The following is a 20,666-nucleotide window of genomic DNA, read 5'->3' on the forward strand; positions in this document are numbered from 1 at the left end:
GTGTTGTCAGACAGAATAGGGAATGAAAAAGGGACATTTCACTGCAAATTAATTTGGCCATTTAAAGCAGCAGCAGCCAGCAAGGAAGCTTTTCTGACTCAGTCATACTAAACAAATCCGGACAACACGGTGTACATCGACTGTACAGACATGCTCTTATTAACCCTGCCTGCTTACTGCTGTGAATGCTTCGAGTAATTTGAAGTCATTAGCTCGATGCTGGACTGAATTATCACCGTTCCCATCTTCAGTCTAACACTGCCTCTTCTCTGATGGCTATGGAGAAGGGAATTGAATATTCTTTTACTAATCTTTGAAGACCAGCATAGCGGAGCATTCAAAGAATGGTTCAGCATGTGTCTCCATCAAAACAACCAAGAACTGAGTGATTAAAACATCACTGTTGTACCCTGAGTGACTTAGTAATCGTTAGCCCCCCCATGGATCGGGGGGGGGGGAACACAGCTAGGTCAGTTAGTGAATTAGAACATCTGAATAATGATTAATCAGCCTGAATAATCACAGTATTAACAAAGAAGATATTTTTTGGATTCACATTTGCCCATCATATTAAATGTAAACAGAAAAGGGCAATGGTGAAAAAAACCATCCTAGAAGCCACTGACTCTGCAGCAGCTTCAGGAGAGTTTGATTAAGTAACGTGGTCATCATTTTTTTACTTTTTATTCTGAAGGTCATGAACAAACTCTAGACCTTATACATTTGTGAACAAAACTTGCTTCAGTGCAAAAGGAAAATCAAAAATTAAAACTTTGATAACTGGCTAATCGACATTTGCTGAAAAAATAACAGCTACTGATTGATTTCTTACTTTCTAACGTTCAGACTAAGATGTCTGCTGACCACGTGGCAATCATGTAATACGTTTATAATGGACTGAAGCTGAATATGAGTCCTATGTTTATACCCAAATTTTCTAAATTACTGTTAAATGTTTTAATGCAGCTTTGACCTTCTCAGAATTTGGCAAACATAAACACTCAACAGTTTAAATATTTTCCCAACCCTGCCTCAGTGCTGGCAGAGTAGATGAATCAAACTATTATCTGGCAATCCCACCTTTTCATTCGCAGTGGCTGTCATGCTGGCTAACAGCAGTGATGCCACAGCTGCTTCCACAGCAAGACTTTCTACTTTGCTGCGTTAGCCAGGAGTATTGGTAAGAGGTTGAGCTTATCATCTGGCATCTGTGCCTTATAAAAGTCTATTATTTGCCATGTTAACTACATTTATTTTTAATCCTTTTAATTTGTTTCTGTGTCTTCATTAGTTGTTGTGAGGGCATGAAGGGATCCTTATCCTCATATTTCTTCCTGTAATTTACCGTCATCTGCTGATGTCAAAGGATTGAACGACGACACTAAATTCAGCTGGAGAAATATTTTGACAATAATAAGTATGGTAGACGTCAGAGACATGCCACCCCAGTGACTAATCCAGAGTAAGGTTGAAAAGCGGTGAAGTGTCCCTTTGAATCTGAAATAATGACTAAGAGACGCAGCAAGAGATTGAGCTGAAGTGAAAGATGAGATGCGGAACATAAGGGCTGTTTTCAAGCTAAGATGCGGCTCCCCTACCCATCCCGAGGAGAGGGAGTGGGAGGGGCTCAGCTTATTCGTTATTAAGTACTTACAGGCTGCTGCTTTCATACACACTCACAGGGCACAGATTGAGTGAGAGAGAGGGAGGCAGAGAGAGAGAGGGAGGAAGAAAGCAGTCGGCTGAAGGAAGCGTAAAGGAAAGCAGCGACTGCACCGGTCCAATGCCTGCTATCTGAACCGCTCTGTGTTTCTGTTTGTGTGTGTATGTGTTGCTGGTTGGGATATTCGCTTGCACACTAGCTGTGTGGGGAAGATCGGATTGTATCCCGATACCCTTCGACCTTCCACCTTTAAGTTTTCCTTACCCACCCCTCACTCCTCCCCTCCCGTCGGGGGAGCTCCTGCCGGCCCCATGATGAAGGAGGAAGGCCTGCTTAGTCGTCGCCGTTTCTCCACGTGCGGCGGGACGGCATCGCTTCGACCTCCACACCCGGACGGACGCAAACTCATCCGCAATGCCTCGTTCGGGGGCTATAACGAGCTGTCACCCATCTCGCTGCCAGGTGGGTGCACAATGGCGTGGAACGTCTCGCAAAGCTCAACGCTGGGAAGTGATGCAGGCTTATTAGTAGGTTTGCAGATGATTGACTTCTGACCTCTGCTACTTTTTGGCCTTGTGTCCTAAATACAGTAGTTGTACTGTTGGTATTGGTTTACTGTGGTCCTGAGAGTTTCGAGAACCACCTTAAATTCTGTGCAATGGGATGTATTCATGAAAGGAACCGATTCTGTCGACTGCATCAAAAAAGGATTTGTTTGTAGGTGTTTCGAAGGGATACGTGTGAAGGCAGAGACAAACTTTTGGATGGGGTAAAACACCAGAATTCTTAAAATGGGTACATTATTTGATGCTTTTAGGTTTTCCTCAAAGGCATTTATAGTGTCGACTGCTTTTATTCTCACACCCAGACAATCACTGCATAAGTGTGTCAGTTGACTCAGTGAAAAAGTCATTTTTAACATTCAGCAAATACATGAATTGAAACATATGAAGACTCAAATCATTCTGCTTCATGTTCAAAGCAGGGGATTACAAAGTTGAAAGATAAGTCATTATCAAACACCATGCCACTCACTTTGATTGCTTGTAACTTAAACTTGCCTCAGCTCTGAGGCACATTGAATCAACTAGCAACGAGAGCAGAGGACACTGTTGCTGTCAACAACAGAGCTGTCAAAAGATTAGAGGCAACGCAACAGGCATTGTTTCTCTTTGAAGAGTGCAGCACTGGGCTTTATCCTACGTATGCATTTCTTTTTTGCTTGGTCATTGTTGAGAGATGATGCTTGTCTTAGAGGACTTTTCCTGCTCTCCCCTCTTTCAGAGCCACACACACAACCATTTACAGAGTCAGGAGATAGCCTTCCCTTCAACTGGTTTAGCTTTACGCGGGTTCCTGTGATACCTCTATTAGAGTGCAGTGATAATCCTTATTTTTGAAAGTACACTTAATCCCAGAGAACATTTAGGATTAAATCAGTTTTGTGTTCACTTCCTTTTGTTTATCCTGCTGAAAATGATGTAAACCTGGAGGCAGACAGCTGGCAGGCGCAAGAGCTTTCAGAGAGTGAACGTCCTCTGTTCCACTTTCACAAGTAACCGTTTTAACCTTTATGAATTCAGGAAAGGCTGACTGTGCACTAGAGCAGGGCGATATGACCAAAAATATTTATCACTATATACATTTGAAAATTTGCGATGACGATATAACTGATGATATAATTGACGCTAGACAAAATACTTTACAACTCCACAACTTTATTAGTGCAAAAAACCCCATCAATGTATTTTCACTGAAACAAGCAGCTGTTTTTTATGTGCATTAAAGTTATATAAAAATGTAACAGTGCAAATGCAAATTCCTCGCTGACAGTTTAACCAAAAGGCATTTCCAGTGGAAACTGGCCGACATATCCTCAGCATAACCTTGTATAATATCCACAAAACTTAAAAAGAGGTTCTACACACACAATACGGTAACATTATGTTGAAGCACAGTACGTATCACTCCGCGAGGCTCCGCCTACGATAGCCGTAATGCTCCAACAATCCATCAAGCGGTGCGGCTTCGTAGCTTAGCAAAGTCGTACTGAAACATTTGACAGATTTTCGAGTGCCGTGCACATAAAATCATTTCGAGGTCAGTAACACAACCAGAGTTCATACATAAGGCACACGGGATTATAAGGGGCTCTGTCGACTTTCAGAAAAATCAAAGGATTGATTTGAAGTGTGCCGTATTTTCCAAACAACACGGTAATAACGACGGCCCGCTAGCATGCGCTACCAAAAATAGTGCTTTGTTGTGTATCTGATGGACGAAAGCTAAACCAGTTCCACACCAGTGAAGCTGCAGCATTTTTACAAACCAGTTCTGGTTCATCCGTTTCATTCAACGATCCGCTTTCGCTCTTCTCAGTCGCCGCCATGTGCGTATGTAAACATAGGCACTGCACATATTCTATCGCGATATTTCATTTTCCTATCGTTGCCCAAAATTACACCGGTATTACCGTGAACGGTACGATATAGCCCGGCCCTACTGTGCACAAACTCTTTTCAGCATCATACTGTGATTCAGACTTTCACAACGACCTCAGTCCTCTACTGTTTTTTTTTAGTGTGCAGCTCTCGCAGTTCAGCACTTTGAGCCATGTCAGTACCATGGTCACAGTGGTGGTCTTGCTCTCCTCGGTCGCTCTGTGTCTGCTTCTTTCCCCTTTAAAACAGCAGCTTCTGCAGCTACGTGTATATTTGGAGCTACGAGACATCGTCTGAGTCATACTCTGTTTCTCACAGTCAGCTCCCAGCCTTAGCTCCATTCATCTTTATTTTAGACATTCTGCTGCAGGAGACATGTGGTGCAGACGGGTAGACTCATTCATTTTCTGTGTTTTTGACAATCTCTTAATATATCTACATGTTTTTTTTGTTTTGTTTTTTACACCCACATTCCTCCAGTTGCCAGTTGACATGACCCTCTGAGACACTTTTCCTTGTTGTGTGTTATTCCTTGTACACTGAAATACATGCTTGCCAGCTGACTTGGTGTTTTTAGTCTTTTCACTTCCTTTTGAGGTTGGGGCTCTGTATTTTCATTACTAGGAGCAGCCGTACCACTTCAATGACAAACACTTTGTTTAACAAAACCGATAAGGGCGAAATTACTAATGAATATTCTTTCTTTGTTTCAATCTGTCAAATAGAAGATTTTTCTTCTCTGCTTTGTCTTTACACTTGTGTTTGTGAGACACAACAGGTGCTAAAACAAATAGTTAGCTGCTGTCCCAAAACTCTGAAGGCAATCAGTGCTGATGAAGGCAGAGTCACCAAGCAGCAGTTATAAGTGGAGGTGTCCACAGTGCCTGAGGCGAGGACGAAGATCCGGAGAATACTTGTAATTTTGTGTCCTCTTCCACTAATTGAAACAAAATGAAAGAGGCAGACTGGGAGGAACCCAGCATGCATGGCAAGCATAAAAACACTCTGGAAGTTTCCTAGAAGCAGAAAAGAACACGACCTTAAAAAGGGGCGATAGATTCATTGAAACTGAAGGTAAACTCTCTGAATAGTGACTAAGAGAAAACCTTCAACTTTTCTTATCTTCCTTAATGTATCTCTATTTGTAAACGATGGCTAGTGGGTGGAACAGGAAATCTTGGGTCAGATATCCACTGGTTGTTTTGGAAGCCTCGAAAAAAAACCCAAAAATAAATAAAATAAAAAAGTAAAAATAAAACTAGAAGTTGTGACACCATCCTGAGTTCCACATTTGGATCTGCCTAAACCTTCCTCCCACTTTATCAGCTGACAAGCCAAAATGTCATTACCTGCGGTCTGGGGAACAGTACCAGCATCTGCCAGTGTACATAAGCTCAGGTGAAATATAAATAGACCAAGACAAAAAACAGCAGCTGTGGTAATACAACCAGCCTAATGCCCTCTCTGTCATCCATACACATCCTGTTTGAAATACCAACCTTTTTTAAAAGATAATATGCTGTTGTCTCCTCACATCAGGATAAAAGTACAGCACTGTGGATCAGAGGTTTATGTGCCTGCTTTTGCAGTGGTAAGCTAAGGCTGCATAATAAGCAGGTTTGAAGGCCACCAACCAGGCCTGGAGATTTAAAAGAAACCTGGGCTCAGCTGCACCTAATGCTCTAACCTTGTATTGAAACGTTGTATTGTTCATCAGCCCATCACTAAGTGAGAGAGCACGCCCTTAGTTCCTCGGTAGTCAGAGATTGAGTGCAGCGGAAATTGATTTAGAGGTTGAAACTTGGCTTTGGCAAAACTAATAAGAGAGTGGAAAAAGCTGGATGCCTGCGGTCCATAATTAGATAGTCCCTGCTCATCTTCAGGTCAGCATGACCTAGCACATTGTATGGTGGATAGGATACTCTTTTTAGATTATCAAGAGGAAGTGGCACATTACAGTGTCTATGCATAGTTATGCCGATTTGTTTTAGTTTAAACGGGAGTTCCTTTCGAAACATGAAGGGATTAGTTCAGTTGTCACGGGAAAGATGACCTGGCCTAAGAAAACATTTGAACAATGTCATCTGTGGTCCAGTAACTGTGGGAATAAAACAGTTTCTGTCAACATCAAACACAACCTGAATGAATGCACGCATCGAGTGATTCAAATCCACGCTAGCTGGTTCTGCATATCATCCTCACCTCTCCTCGCAAAGCAATTGCAGCTACATGCAGCAAAAACGTCTTTGTGGAGGAACAGAGAGCATTTGAAATTAAATTTGTAGTGGTTAACACATTTGCCTTACATGTCTAAGATCAGGAAAGAAATCAAGAGGTCACAACCTTAGTGTGCTCCTAGTCCCAGTCCCAAGCTCGGACAAATGGGAGTGTTGCGTCAGGAAGTAAAATCTGTGCCAAATCAAAGTTGTGCATCCATCTGCTGTGGTGACCCCTTGGGAAATAAGGGAGCAGCTGAAAGCACCTTGCCAGTTACGTGAATTCATGCACTGCTTTGAGCTACTCTACAGATTTGTCCACGCATACTAAATTACACTAAAACAGTATCCATGACTTTTTCCAGCTGGTGTTTCTTTCCCTTTCAGTGAACCAGACGTCTTTCAATTTTTTATGATGTGTCACCAGTACCATAGAGATGCTGTTGCTATGGCAGGTTTCCCACAGTAGCAAACACTCAGGCAGTTTGCTTCCCTGAAATTGAAAAGTCACTCTGCTCACAGGCTCCCCCCCCCCCCCCCCCTCTCGATTTGTTGTTCTTAGCTCACCTGTTGCCATGGCAGCGTTCATATTTCCTACCAGAATAATAGAGCAGCATCATAGAAAGCTGCGCGTAAGCCGATTTTGAAGAAACCTAGAGACTGCATTGATTAACTCCCTGGATCAATCTGGTTTTATGAGCTTTAAATGAACTTGATTTAATGAATGTGACGTTGTAGGAATCCAAGTGCTTGCAATAAAAACATCTTCTGGTGGGAGAAGCAGCTTCAGGGTTGCATTAAACAGAGGTGTAGCTCCAAGTTGAGGTGCTGAATACCAACACTGCAGATGATTCTTAGAAGTGAAGGGACCTTTCAGGGCCAGACCTGTATCTCTATGGATGTAAGTTGAAAATGAGTGGTTTGCTTATGTCAAATTCCTAGTGACTTTTTATAGGTTGGAGGATATCAAAGAATGCTGACGTAACGCCTCATTTAAGCAGCAAACTACAAAACCAGGGAGGTTAAAGTACTGTGTTTTTGTCGTGCTCACCCTTTACTAATGCGTCTGCTGTCTGACGTACACTGTGCTTCTAATGATGCAGTCTCATTTCATTCAGTGAGGGATTTTAGAAAAGTGTAAAGGCTTTGGATTTAGCAGGATGCAGCTCTTTCTGTCTCTTTGCTGTTTAATTCCCTTTTCTCTCACTCGCTCTGTCTCTTTATCTCTTCAGTCTATGATGTTTGATGCACACTGAGATCTTTGGAGCTCCTTTCAGTCTGCAGTGGTGTGTTAGTCTCCAACACTCTCAGCCAGACACACAAACACACAGTCACTGATTTCCAGCCACATACATAACAGGGATTCCCATGTTATTGTCTTTGCATCTCACTTCTGTAATCAATTCTACATGTTTCTCATTTGTAGTCGTTTTGTTTATGAGCTCTTTTGAAGCAATCTGCTTGAAAAAGTTTTGACTATCATGAGGTTTTTCTTCTTGCAGTGTCTTATATTAAAATAAAGCTCATCTGAGTTTATTTTAAAAAGGCTAAAACCTTTCCCCCAAGGGTGAATTTCTATTTCTGAGATTGTCTAGATTAAAAGCAGAGGACATGTCACAGACAACGCTCCGTGCCTTCATGATATGACATTAATGAAGAAACACACAAACACTGGAAGGTGTTGATTTTACATGAGCTCACTGTCAGCAGTGTCACTGTCACATTTGTGACATGGTAACAAGCATGTCAACTGTTTTCCGGCTGATCTTTGCTTTTTTAACTCAAAGTGTCAAGTTTCAAAAATGAAAGTCTGATTTTCAGGTAAAAATGGAGTAAACTTCACACATTTCCCTCTAATATTTAATTTGTCTTTAGTCACAATCGTTAAATAAGCTGCCGTAATACAATGAAATCATCCTCTCTGCTTTCTGTTTGCTGCTGCTCCATGGTGACGCAGTTGTGTGAGTGGAGAAGTGGCACATTAAGGTGTCTTAAATTGAAATTAGGCACTTCATCCCAGTGGCCCACGGTGATTCTGTTCATCAGTGATTGCAAATTGAGTGACTAACATCCTCATTCAAACTTCACTGTTTGAATCCCTTTTATCATTCTTTCATCATCTTCCACTTTCCTCTCAGCCGCATCTTCTGCTGGTACTGCACCGATCGAAACAAATAAGCTAAAAGATTTATGTTTGTAGTTTAGTTTTCAGTTCATGTCCGCAGGCTGAGAGAGAAGGCAAGTACAACCTGTCATGTTTGCAGGTTCTCAGTCTGGATGTCTAATGCAGGAGAAAACTGGAGATCAAGTTGAATGGATATGATTTATGCAGGGAAATTTTGCTTGTGATTGCTGATTCTGAATTAATCTTACACAAGCAGCATGCTTGTTGACCTGTGGATGTACCCTTTTCCGTACCCTGAATGTATTGTTTGAGAAAAAGCCTTCCAAGCCATACATTTCTAAGTAGACCCCCCTTCCCCACCCCCAAGACACAAAGGCACTCCTGCACGTTCCATCTCAAGGTACATGCTGGTTTGGAGTTTGCCTGCTGCTGCTGTCATGAGTATTCTATGTCCACGTAAAAGCACCAGCAGCATGGAAGCAGCTGCTAAAAAGCTTTACTGGAAATGGAAGACACAGAGCAAATAAAGCTGGCTGATAAAAAGTAGGTTTGACAAAAACCTTATGAGGCATGCAGTAAGAATACAGTCCTGTTTCGCTGCAGCAAGACACGCGCCCACTTTTTTTTTTATTAAAGGGAATGGATGCTCAAATAGAATCTGACTTCTGTTCACATGATGAATGTCTCACTTAGAAATGAAGCTCTGCAGTTGTTCCTTCTCACAGCTGAATACTGATGACCTGAAGATAGGAAAGCATAAAATATTTACAGGCTCACTGTCACCTTGAGACCTCGTGTGCCACACACTGCAGTGATCTTAGTGGGGAATCTGTTGATGAGGTTTGGCTTATTGTTTAGAAGCTGGCTCAGCAATTAGGATTAGAAATGCTAAAGCAGAGCTGAAATAAAAAACAGAAAATTTCCTTCTGCGTAGGTTTAAGACACACTAGCTCTGTAGTGAACTCACATTCCTTTCAACAACTTACTACTTTTTCTGTGTCCACTTTTCAAAGCTACACTGTCTGAGACTGAAACGGGGAACCTCCTTTTAGCTCCTTTCAGCAACTAATTTATTGCAGATTTGAGCTCAGTTCAGATTAAGCTCTTGTCACCGGTGCTAGCTTGTTGCCATCCAGCTTCTCTGGCTTTCCTCCAGTGGCTTCAAAGGACAGTGTGCTCCTGTGACATTATGTAATGGGATTCCAGTTAGGAAGGCAGACATTTGGACTTGAAATCGTCACCATGTCACAAAACTGGAAAAGAGAGCAAAAAGAGCTGCAACTCATAATTATTAGCTAAGACAAGTTTGTTGGTTAGTTAGGATTTCTAAAACAAGCAGTGTAACAAATACTTTAAACGTCTGTTTTTGAATAAGAAGCACATTCTGGATAGAGGATAAAGATTAATGCCTCTTATTGTGATACGTCATTAACACACTCGATATCAGTACTTTGTCTGAACATACAGGCTCTAAATTGATTCGTCCAGCGATTAGTTGAACCAAACTTATTTCTATCAGTGTATTTAGAGATTTGTGTTACTCACAGTGTTTTACGACAGCTTGTTTAGCTTATTTTCACTGTTAGCGTTTTGTCTGCTGTCATGTTGTTTCTTTGGAGCCAGTAGTGACCATACTGGGATGAGAGGGCTGAGTGCCAGGTTATAATCATCCGTAAACTGTAGACATGCAGTGTGAGACACAAACAACTGTTAATTTGTACTAAGTAGAGTCCAACACATTTATCAGCGGGCTGATATTATAGACTTATTATTTGCTGGTAAATGAAGAGGATGGGAGAATCAGCCTTCCATGTTATCAATGTTGACGTTGCATAGTTTGTCCACCAGAGTGCAGCTTGTCCTGTTGTCGTGACATCTTTTGAATGCCATAATCCACCAGCCAATGGATAACTACACATAAACAGATTTCCAAAATTTTGGAATTTTAGGCAAATCGCGGTCAGTACTGTCAAACTCTAATATTATACACATAAAACACTAAAACTGCACTCAGCAGAACTGAAGCACAGACTTATTGAACACACTGTTAGAATATTAACCACTAAGAAAGTGATATTATTTGTTAGATAGCTGCACCAACAATGCTCCGAAAGAACCAGCACAACATACATGACAGATTTGGAAAATGCCATACAGAGTGAAGCCAACTGGAACTGGACGTATTGTTGATGACTGACTGCAAGTCTGTGACAGAATTTCTGTATCACAACATCATCATGGCTATAATTCTGACTTTGTCATTTTGATATCATGTGTATGAAAGTGATTTGATAGGCATTGGTAGTATTTACTATTAGATTGGTTCTTTTTTGGGAATCAGAAGCCCCTTATAAGATTTGGAGAAGTCTTCAGTATTCATTCATATGACAGCAATCAAGCATACCTGCCCACGGTTCGTGCACCTGGATAGTGTTTTAAAATAACAGGAATAGAGAATAAGGAGGTGCTGCTGGAACCAGATGAACTTAGGACTTTCTTTATGGTTACAGGTTTTGAGAGAGGGAAGGAGGACCTCTTGCCACTGCCTTTGAAAGAGGACTCTCATTCCATATCTAAGAGCAAGGTAAGAAAACTCACTCCACTGAGCTGATGCACCGTAAAGGCTAAGAAGGAATGATGGGTTGCTTCAGTGTGTAATGAGACCAGAGAATAAGGGAATTACTGCACATCTCCTTTCCTTTTCCGAGTCTAGCCTAAGGCGTGAGAGAGCCTACATTGAGATGAATCATACATCGCATACGCTGCTAAACATCAAACATTTATCAACTAAAATTCGGACTCGACCCGTCTTTCAAGCGAGCTCAGCGTGGAGGCTCGTCTAGTTTATCTGTCGAGGTCCTCATCAAATATGTCAGTGCAAACGTGGGTGTCTCGAGACTTCCTCTGAGTCACTGCACAGACACTATGAAATTGTTTTCATGAAGTATGAAGAGATGATGATCCATGCATGATGGTTAATTTAGAGATTAAAAGAATCTCTCACAGAGGCTTGCCAGGAGGAAAACAAGAGTTAAAATAATGTGTGTGTGTATTAAAAACATCCAGATGACATCTTAGATGACTAGTTCAGATGCAGAATCAAGCCCAAGCTGTGGTTTACAGCAGTCCTCACAGGAGTCGTACTCTCAGCAAAATAAATCTGAACGTTTGTGAAAAGTACAAAAGATTTGGAAGGAGGGTTTTAGCTTTGTTGCTTACTATCACGTAACCTCCATCCTGTCACCTACACTGCTTGTGTGTGTGTTTACAGCTTTAAATAGCTCACACACACACACCTATGTGGCCACTATAGGTCGCTCCGGCTGGCATGTGACGGGATCTGGCAGAGACACACCAGCAATTTTAAGCTTTGTCCTAGTAGCAGAGCTAAGTTGGGTTCTACCATGGAAACGCATGAGCTTGGTCGGAAAAAGATCTGCTAACCTCAAATAATGTCCCCGTGTTTTAGTAGACTGTGTTGGTTGTGTGATTTCAGGTAACCAATTTGTCATTAAGAGGCAAAACTTTGCTGACATTTACGTTTGCACTTTACAGACTACATTAGGCATTTTACCGATTTTTCTTTTAGTTGCCTGGAACAGAAATTCCCAGATTACCAGCATTAGTATTACTAAGGGTCTTTAAGGTGACCCCTTTGAAGTCTCCAACCTTTCAAGGGTGTGTTAACCGTTAGAATGAACAAACATGTGGCTTAAGAACAGATTTTTCTCATTTGAGTATAAAAATGAAGAATAAAGATCTTGATGTGACATCTCCAAGATCTGCCTTTTCTCTCCTGTGTTCTCAGTCTGAAACAAAGCTGTACAATGGTTCAGACAAGGATGTGTCGGCGTCTGGGGGGAAGCTCACCAAAAAGGAGTCCCTCAAGGTAAGTGAGCTCAAAGCGGCTTAAGTCTTGCATATCCAGACGCTTAATTCTAAGGGCAGGCATAACGAGTCTTAATGAGGCTCTTTCATGGAGAGTGTTACGTATAGCTCAATCACTGATGCTTGTCAACATGACGATTTAAAGTGTTTGTATTCAAACTGCGTGCCATTAGAGGTCATGTTTTTCGTTAAAAGCTCATACTTTTCTTCATGTAACAAATGTTAGAGTGAGTAGGACACAGTGTAGTCAAACATGTTGAAAAAAACTCAGAGGTGATGATTTTGTCCTTCAAACTTTACTTTAGTCCACCTGCCGCAGGCACAGTCTTGCAGACCTCCGAATATAAATGCGTTTCAGCTCCCACAGCTTGCATTAATTTGATGTGCGCTTTTTCCACACTTTAACCTCCTAAGACCCGAACTCTTCCACGGCATGCATTTTTAATTTCTCTTTGATATTTGGGCTGATTGGGACCTGATGAATGTAAAAATAAAGATTTACCAGATTTTTTTATTTAGTTATTTTTTTTACCTAATTTTTGTTTCTAACAATAATGAGAGCCACATATTCGTTTGAAATTTCAATAGAACAGTAGCAGCATAATGTCCTCGTGAGTGGATATCAGGCCCTTGTAGAGCAAAATTGAGTATTTTGGTCTAAATAACCCAAAAATGTGATGTCCACATATGTGGACGCCAGGTCCTAGGAGGTTACAGCTGTACTCACAACAGGCCAATACGGTTGAGATCAGCTGACTGTTCTGGCACACAGAATATCGGTTATCCACAGGATTATAGCACAACACTGGAAAATGGAGTGGATGCAACTCAAACTCTACCTTTAAAGACCTGTAGTAGCTTTCATTTCTGGAAACGGATTACTTCCCTGTAAGCTGAGCTGTAGACATTAGTCAGACGGATTGCTTCTTTAATCATAAAAACATTGCTTTTGCAAAAGTGCTTTAGGAATTATTGCTTGGAACTGAATTTTGTGAGAACATATTGCAAAGTATGTGTGCTTGGTCTTTTTTTCTTTACTCAGTAGTGTACTGCAGCACTAATTTAATTGGAAAAATACAGTCTAATTAGAATCAGTCTTTTAAGATGATGCTTTAGATCCTAATAATTGATTTCTTTCCGACGAATATTTCTAATCAATTTCATTTTTGGGGGGTTTGTTTGTTTTAATCAAAATCCAGTCGGTACAAATGTTTTCTTTCGGGAAGTTGTGTATGTTGGGCCACACTCTACCTGATGATGTATAGAAAACACAGATTTTTAAACCTGTGGTGCACTGGTGTCATGCACATGTGCAGGCTTAAAGGGAGCCATTAAATGTAAAAGAGTGTACTCGACAGTCGAACAGCACCCTGGTGTTAATGTGACAGGGACACAGAGGAGTGTGATTTCACTCATAGTTTTTGTTGCCAAATGGAATTCAGTGGGAAGCCATGTCCACATAATGATGTCTTTGCATTGTCCCGCCCTCTGCGTTCCCTGTAGGTGCAGAAGAAGAACTACAGGGAAGAAAAGAAGAGGGCAACCAAGGAGCTGCTCAGCACCATCACTGATCCTTCTGTCATCGTCATGGCCGACTGGCTAAAGGTGGCGCATCCCACATTCAGTGTCTGCCTTGTGCTCTATATATTTGCATTGACAACTTGCCCTTAGGCCGGCATAAAATATAACATTACTTTTGCATTAGGAAAAATAGTGTTCCCAGCTGTAACAGTAAGACAAAGAATAAAAGAATCCCTTCAGGTTTTGGTAGCGTTTTTGAGTACCTGACTTTTTCCTGCAACTGTCTGCAGATCCGTGGCACTCTGAAAAGCTGGACCAAGCTGTGGTGTGTGCTGAAGCCGGGCGTCCTGCTCATCTACAAAACTCACAAAAACGGGCAGTGGGTGGGAACGGTGCTGCTCAATGCCTGCGAGCTCATCGAGAGGCCCTCCAAGAAAGACGGCTTCTGCTTCAAACTCTTTCACCCCCTGGAGCAGTCCATCTGGGCTGTCAAGGTCAGAGTGGACCTTTAAAAAGCATTAAGTCAGTTATGTAAATGATCCTAATGTAGCATCTTTTTAATTAAATTATGATTTTCAGACACCTTTTTAGAAAACTAACAAATAACTAAGAGAGCAACATAATAAACGCAACACCATCACAATAATCTAGCTAAGTGTAAATAATAGTAAACACTAAATATTGAATGTTATTGTGCAGCAGGCAAGACTGACAGCGCATGTTCACTGTTAAACACATTGTAACAATTAGTTTAAAGTATGCAGCAAGTGCACAGTTAACAAAAACGCTACAAAACAGTTATTTGCTCAAAAATGGCTCCGTTTGGAATCATCTCTTAGACTGCATTCTACTTCATATGGAGGTCTACAGGGATTCGTGTACTCAATGAAAAAATCACCATGAAAACAGTTGACATATAGCATTTGATTATGACATGATTTTTCTCAATATATATTTTTACATAGAAGCCTGCATGTGTTTGTTTGCTAGTCATCAATTGCTGGTATTTTCAGGCATCTAGCGAGTTCATAAGCTACTTTCTATCATGTCAAACAGCAGGCATATGATCATTTTACCTTAGAAAGTGGTACCACAGCAGTGCCACTACAGCACACTTGTGTTTTTAAACCAGTGTCTGCTGGTTTTGGCTTAATTTTCTTAGAAATTGTTTCGCATTGTTTATAACAGTGTAATCATGAATGCAAAGCCAGACTGGTTCATTATGCAGACAGAGTTTTGCTTGCTGTCCATCGATGAGCAAAGCAGAATAAACTCTTACACATAATTAGGACTGAAAGGGCCCTTCAGTTAAAAACACTCATTTGTCCCCTGCAGTTACAATAGCGAAGCAGATGTGGATGTTAACTGTATAATGAAAGCCATGTCTTTGTTTCATTTAGGACACACACAGAGAAAATTATACCTCCAGCCAGCCTATTTCAGTTTTGGCAGTTCTCATTTTCCATTGTCCCCGTTTTCAGCTCGCCCTGCTTTCGGTCCACTCCAGTAATTTAGTATTCATCGCTGACCTTGCATTTCAAGCCTCATTTTTCGTTTGTTTGTATTATAAAAAAACAAAACCTTGAATCAAAATTACCAGTTTGTTTTGCATTACAGCGTTCCTGCTCTCCACTATTGAAATAAGCACTTCACCGGCTCTGTTTCTGTGCCCTCTATGCTCTCTCATTTGCATAATTACATATCTGTAATGCTGGATTGTTTCTGTTTGCGCATGAAATGATGTAAAACGAAAAGAGAAAATATAAAAAACTTGAGATAAAATAAAGAAATCACAATGAAAGACTTTTTAAAAGAAGAAGTAAAACACAGATCAAGAAACTGAGTAACTAGGTGAATGTTTTTAACGTGCATTCCCGTCCTTTCTTTGTGTCTTATTGTTATCAGGGTCCTAAAGGAGAAGCAGTCGGCTCCATCACGCAGCCGTTACCCAGCAGCCACCTCATTTTCCGTGCTGCCTCTGAGTCTGATGGTAGGAGACAGGCTGTCATTTAAAGCCATTTCTCTGACTTTTGTCAGCAGCCGCTTACACTGACTGATTGAGATAAACTATCAATTTGCATAATATTGGCATTAACAAAGCTGTATTAGTATCAGATGAATAGCAGATGATCTGACAGTGAGTGGCCTTCATTGGAAGAGGCACTGATCATCTTTGTTTTATAAACCATCTGCTATGTTTTGTCTCCGGCACGCTGATAAAGGAGACCTGTTCTGCTCATTTCCAGCCTCATATTTCTTTTTGTCTTAACTACAGTAGATGTGTATGACTCACAGTGCAAATGAATCATTATTTATCTTATATTGGGTCAAGGTGCCTCTGTCTGAAACAAGCGTCTGTAGCTGTTTGCCTTCGAGTCCTGTGATCTTTCGTCATTGTTTTGTTCTTAAAAGGTGGGAAAGGCTTATGTGCTGGTAGACAGAATTTTATTCCTTTTACTCTTTTCAGCTTACAGTGATTTCTTGTACATACACTCACTTTGTTATTTAAAAAGTTTAACATAAAACAACATTTAAATGTGTGTACATGTGACAGAAAGGAAAAGCATAATGGGCCCACTTTAAACAGGAACCGGGCAATCGTGGCCTAACAACGTTAGCGTTTCTGGCCACAATCTAATCAAAGGTACATTAACCTTTATTATCTGAATCAGGCTGTTAGAATAATTTGTAATGTAGTTTCCAGGTAGTGATAAAGAAGCAATAAGAAATATGGTTAAATGCTCTGTTTGCTTTAATGCCAACATAGGAGACTTTAACTGCGGGTTGAACGTTGAATAAGGTGGGATGTGGAAAGGCTGGAATGGCTGTTTGTTATGAGGGCGGATGTGTGTATATGTGAATCTCAGTAAGGAGACTTTGTGATAAATCGAAGGCTGTTCGGAGACACAGCAAGCGTGTCCTCTGTGTCTCTGTCCGTGGTGCTGAAACATCCATTCCAGCTTCTCCATCATCCACTCGGTCCCTCTCCATGGTGCTGAAATAACTCCTGTTTTAGGAAGACTTCCAAAGTGAAAAAGCTTTTTAACTCACCCAGAGTTGATTCTGATGTGTGGTGAGGGGCTGTTGTGATTCACCATGAATAGATTTCATGAAAACAATAATTCACAAAATGGTTTCTGCGTCTTGTTTATCAGCTTAATTCCTGTTTCCAGGCCGATGCTGGATGGATGCCTTGGAGCTGGCCCTGAAGTGCTCCAGCCTGCTGAAGAGGACCATGATCCGTGAGGGGAAGGATGACATGAGCACTGTAGGCACTGGTGGGGAACACTCCATTAATTTCTACAGCCTCCTCAGAGCCCACAACATACACGGTTTCCAGTGAGTAGGAAATGTCATTTACATTAGATTGTAGAGCTCAGCTATTACTGATTTTATGGATTTAAAAATTATTTCTATGATATTCCCCTGCTTCTTACAGGTTCAATGACAGCGACCATTTGAAAGACCCGGACCTGTACTCAGACAAGTCAGATCGGGAAGGAGAGCAGGACCACGAGGAGTCAGATCCAGAGGGGCTGGAGAAAAGTGAGGAGAGTGACAGCGACACATCAGAGCGTCAGGACGACTCGTACATTGACCTGGACCCAAATGAGCATCTGCGGGAAACCCCATACCTGGAACAGTCCCAGGAAGAGTTAGGAGAGGTATGGAACAGGGGGTGGGGGTGGGAGGCTGCAATTTTGCTCTCCTTTGAACGTCAACAAGAAAAAGCATTGCAGATGAGATGTGATTGTACCACTAGGATACAATCTCCTAGGATTTGTAGCAGCAATTTTCATCTTTAAAACTTCATCTGAAGGCTTGTTTTTAATAAAGTTTCTCACATAATGAGGAGAAATTAGCATGTTCCTCTGCAGGGCTATTCAGCCTGTAACATGGACGAGCTTTGATCGCAGTGTGCGTGGGTGTCTGCGAGGGATGTGAGGATAAGTGTGAGAGTGAAAACACAGATTTCCGTCCTGATGAAATCTAAACGAGACAACTCAATAATTAAACACTGACTGAAGCAAAATGTTTACACTCGAGCTAATGAAAGCACCATTTGCACAAAAAGCCATGTGAACTTTGAAGCTTGTGGACATGCATAAAATTTGAAAGTAGCGTTAACAAAAGTAAAAAAAAAGTGACAAGTGTCAATCTGTCATATATGTTACAACAGGACACGTGCAATTACTTAACCTGTCTGCTGTTTTCTGACTGTGTCCTCAGGCTGGTGAAGCTGCTCAGACAGAAACCGTATCAGAGGAGAACAAGTCTCTGATCTGGACCCTGCTGAAGCAGGTTCGACCTGGCATGGACCTGTCCAAGGTTGTGTTACCCACTTTTATCCTGGAGCCAAGATCCTTTCTGGACAAACTCTCTGATTACTACTTCCATGCAGACTTCCTGTCAGAGTAAGACATTCCATTTACCTTGACCTTTGTGAAACAGGCTTATCAATTGGGAGTAATTTGATGTGAATCAATGGTAATCGGACTTCAGCCTGCAGATAGTGGCATTAGACTGTAAACAAGTTGGCCTGGCTTTGACTTTCAAAAGAGAGAAAAAAGAGTGTTTGTGTGATGGAGGAGCATCAGTTCAAGCTTTTGCTTCATTCTCAGGGCTGCAATTGAAGAGAATGCCTATAACCGGATGAAGAAGGTGGTAAAGTGGTACATCTCTGGATTTTACAAAAAGCCAAAGGTCAGCATAGCTTTTCTGCGTCAGCTGTTGGTCACATGTTTTGTATGTACATGACCCTAAAATCATGTTTTATGGTGCTTTTGAATTCACAGGGGTTGAAGAAGCCCTACAATCCCATTATTGGAGAGACGTTCCGCTGCATGTGGCTCCATCAGAAGACCAATAGCAAGACCTTCTACATGGCAGAACAGGTAACAACAATACTGCTACCGAGAGCTGCCTGATAGGTTCATCTGTTACACTGAATTTGGCTATATGAGGAGTACATATCAGATAATGTTGACAGGGTAAATCGATGACTGACAGTTTACATTATTTATTTTATAGGTATCTCATCACCCTCCAGTATCGGCCTTCTATGTCAGTAACAGGAAGGACGGATTCTGCCTCAGTGGAAGCATCCTCGCCAAGTCCAAGTTCTATGGTACAAACACGCACAGCACACTCACTGTTTAGTGCTGCTCTAATATTACTTTGACATTTTAGCTCTTTGGTCTATTATCTACTTTTGACTATCAGTACTGTTTCATTGTTTTAGGAAACTCTCTGTCGGCTATACTGGACGGGGAGGCTCGCCTCACTTTTCTCAACCGAGGGGAGGACTATGTGATGAACATGCCCTATGCTCACTGTAAAGGTTCGAATGAATCTTTTTCCTTTCACATGTCACTCATGCTGTGTGAACAGTGCTGTAACATCACTGTTCTGTTGGACATCCAAAGCACAGGGGTGGCTGTAGCTCAGGAGGTAGAGCAGGTCACCTGCTGATCGGAAGGTTGGAGGTTCGATCCCAGGCTCCTCCAGCATGCCAAGTATCCTTGGGCAAGATACTAACTCCAAGTTGCTCTCCGATGCATCCATCGGAGTATGAATGTGTGTGAGTGTAGTTAGAAAGCGCTCAGTATAGAGGTAGTGCTTGTGAGAATGGGTGTGACTGGGTGAATGTGGCGTGTTGTATAGAGCGCTTTGAGTACTCCGGGAGAGTAGAAAGGCGCTATATAAGAATCAGTCCATTTACCACATTAGCTTGCAAAAACCTGCCAAATTAACTTTGCTTTGTAGGTGCTGATCTATTTTAGATATGTTTGAGTTTACCTGTAACCTGTGCGTTCTTTTATAAAAACAATCTGCTAGGTATCCTATATGGAACCATGACTCTGGAGCTGGGTGGTCATGTCACCATTGCTTGTGAGAAAACAGGCTACAGTGCACAGCTGGAGTTCAAACTGAAGGTATGGCTTTGTTCTGTAGTTTAAAAAACTTAAAAAATACTTAACTAAAGTACTTATTTAATAGTAGTAAATAGTGTGTAAGGGGAGGCCTTTAGGCTTGTGAAGTCCTAGATTTTGTAGTAACTGTTTAAGACTTTGAAAAAAACTCAGACTCACATGATTTTTCTGAATATCTCCTCCACCCTTCCTGAAAAAACATCCCACCCCCTCCAACCACGCCTCGCTCCATCATCATTTACCAACTAGCGACAGGTACTTTTATGATAAAGCAAACAGGGTAGCGAATTTGTAAAGATAGTAAAAGTTTAAGAAATCCATTTATTTAGTAATTGCTGCCCCTCAGTTTTATATCCCTAAAGTAGGCAAACAGAACCTTGGGTTTTGTGTACCTTCTGGTACCTTAAACATGTAAGCGATTGCCATTGGCAGTTTCTACAATGTTGTTTTCTTTTAATTGGTCTTCAATGAAAAGCGGTCGTATTAGTAAATTCTCTGAGTAATAGTAAGTCACAGGATCTTTTTCTCGTACAGTAACTGCAGCAAGTAAACTGCTTTATATCCTTTCCTATTTCTTCTCCTCTCTCCTCTCCCATCCCTTCCTCTCTGCCTCCTCTTCCTTCTCATTCCTCCATTTCCCGCCCTGTTGTTTCCGTTTTTCCTGCAGCCTTTCCTGGGCAGCAGTGACTGTGTTAATCAAATCTCTGGAAAGATCAAGCTGGGAAAGGAGGTGTTAGCTACACTAGAAGGACACTGGGTAAGACGTGTGTCTGTGTTACTGTAATCACTGCCTGTTTCATAAAAAACACAGATACAACATGTATCTGTGTATATTTTGTATTGTGTCTTTAAAATCATTATTGGATTGATGTGTTGACA

The 20,666-nt window shown here is 41.4% G+C and overlaps 1 protein-coding gene across 7 annotated transcripts in view; it reads left to right on the plus strand.

The window, feature by feature from the left end:
- osbpl8 (oxysterol binding protein-like 8) overlaps positions 1-20,666 on the plus strand; it is a 156,723-nt gene that overhangs the window by 128,672 nt on the left and 7,385 nt on the right. For all 7 annotated transcript variants that reach the window (XM_080887500.1, XM_080887498.1, XM_080887503.1 and 4 more), the window contains 14 exons: positions 10,956-11,029; positions 12,254-12,334; positions 13,837-13,938; positions 14,145-14,348; positions 15,760-15,844; positions 17,028-17,193; positions 17,294-17,519; positions 18,085-18,269; positions 18,477-18,558; positions 18,651-18,749; positions 18,886-18,982; positions 19,097-19,195; positions 19,693-19,790; positions 20,455-20,544. In XM_080887500.1, coding sequence (XP_080743626.1) covers positions 10,956-11,029; positions 12,254-12,334; positions 13,837-13,938; positions 14,145-14,348; positions 15,760-15,844; positions 17,028-17,193; positions 17,294-17,519; positions 18,085-18,269; positions 18,477-18,558; positions 18,651-18,749; positions 18,886-18,982; positions 19,097-19,195; positions 19,693-19,790; positions 20,455-20,544 — 1,688 coding nt within the window. The remainder of the gene's footprint in view (positions 1-10,955; positions 11,030-12,253; positions 12,335-13,836; positions 13,939-14,144; positions 14,349-15,759; positions 15,845-17,027; positions 17,194-17,293; positions 17,520-18,084; positions 18,270-18,476; positions 18,559-18,650; positions 18,750-18,885; positions 18,983-19,096; positions 19,196-19,692; positions 19,791-20,454; positions 20,545-20,666) is intronic.

The sequence above is a fragment of the Rhamphochromis sp. 'chilingali' genome (assembly GCF_963969265.1).
Source record: "Rhamphochromis sp. 'chilingali' genome assembly, chromosome: 7".
NCBI lineage: Eukaryota > Metazoa > Chordata > Actinopteri > Cichliformes > Cichlidae > Rhamphochromis > Rhamphochromis sp. 'chilingali'.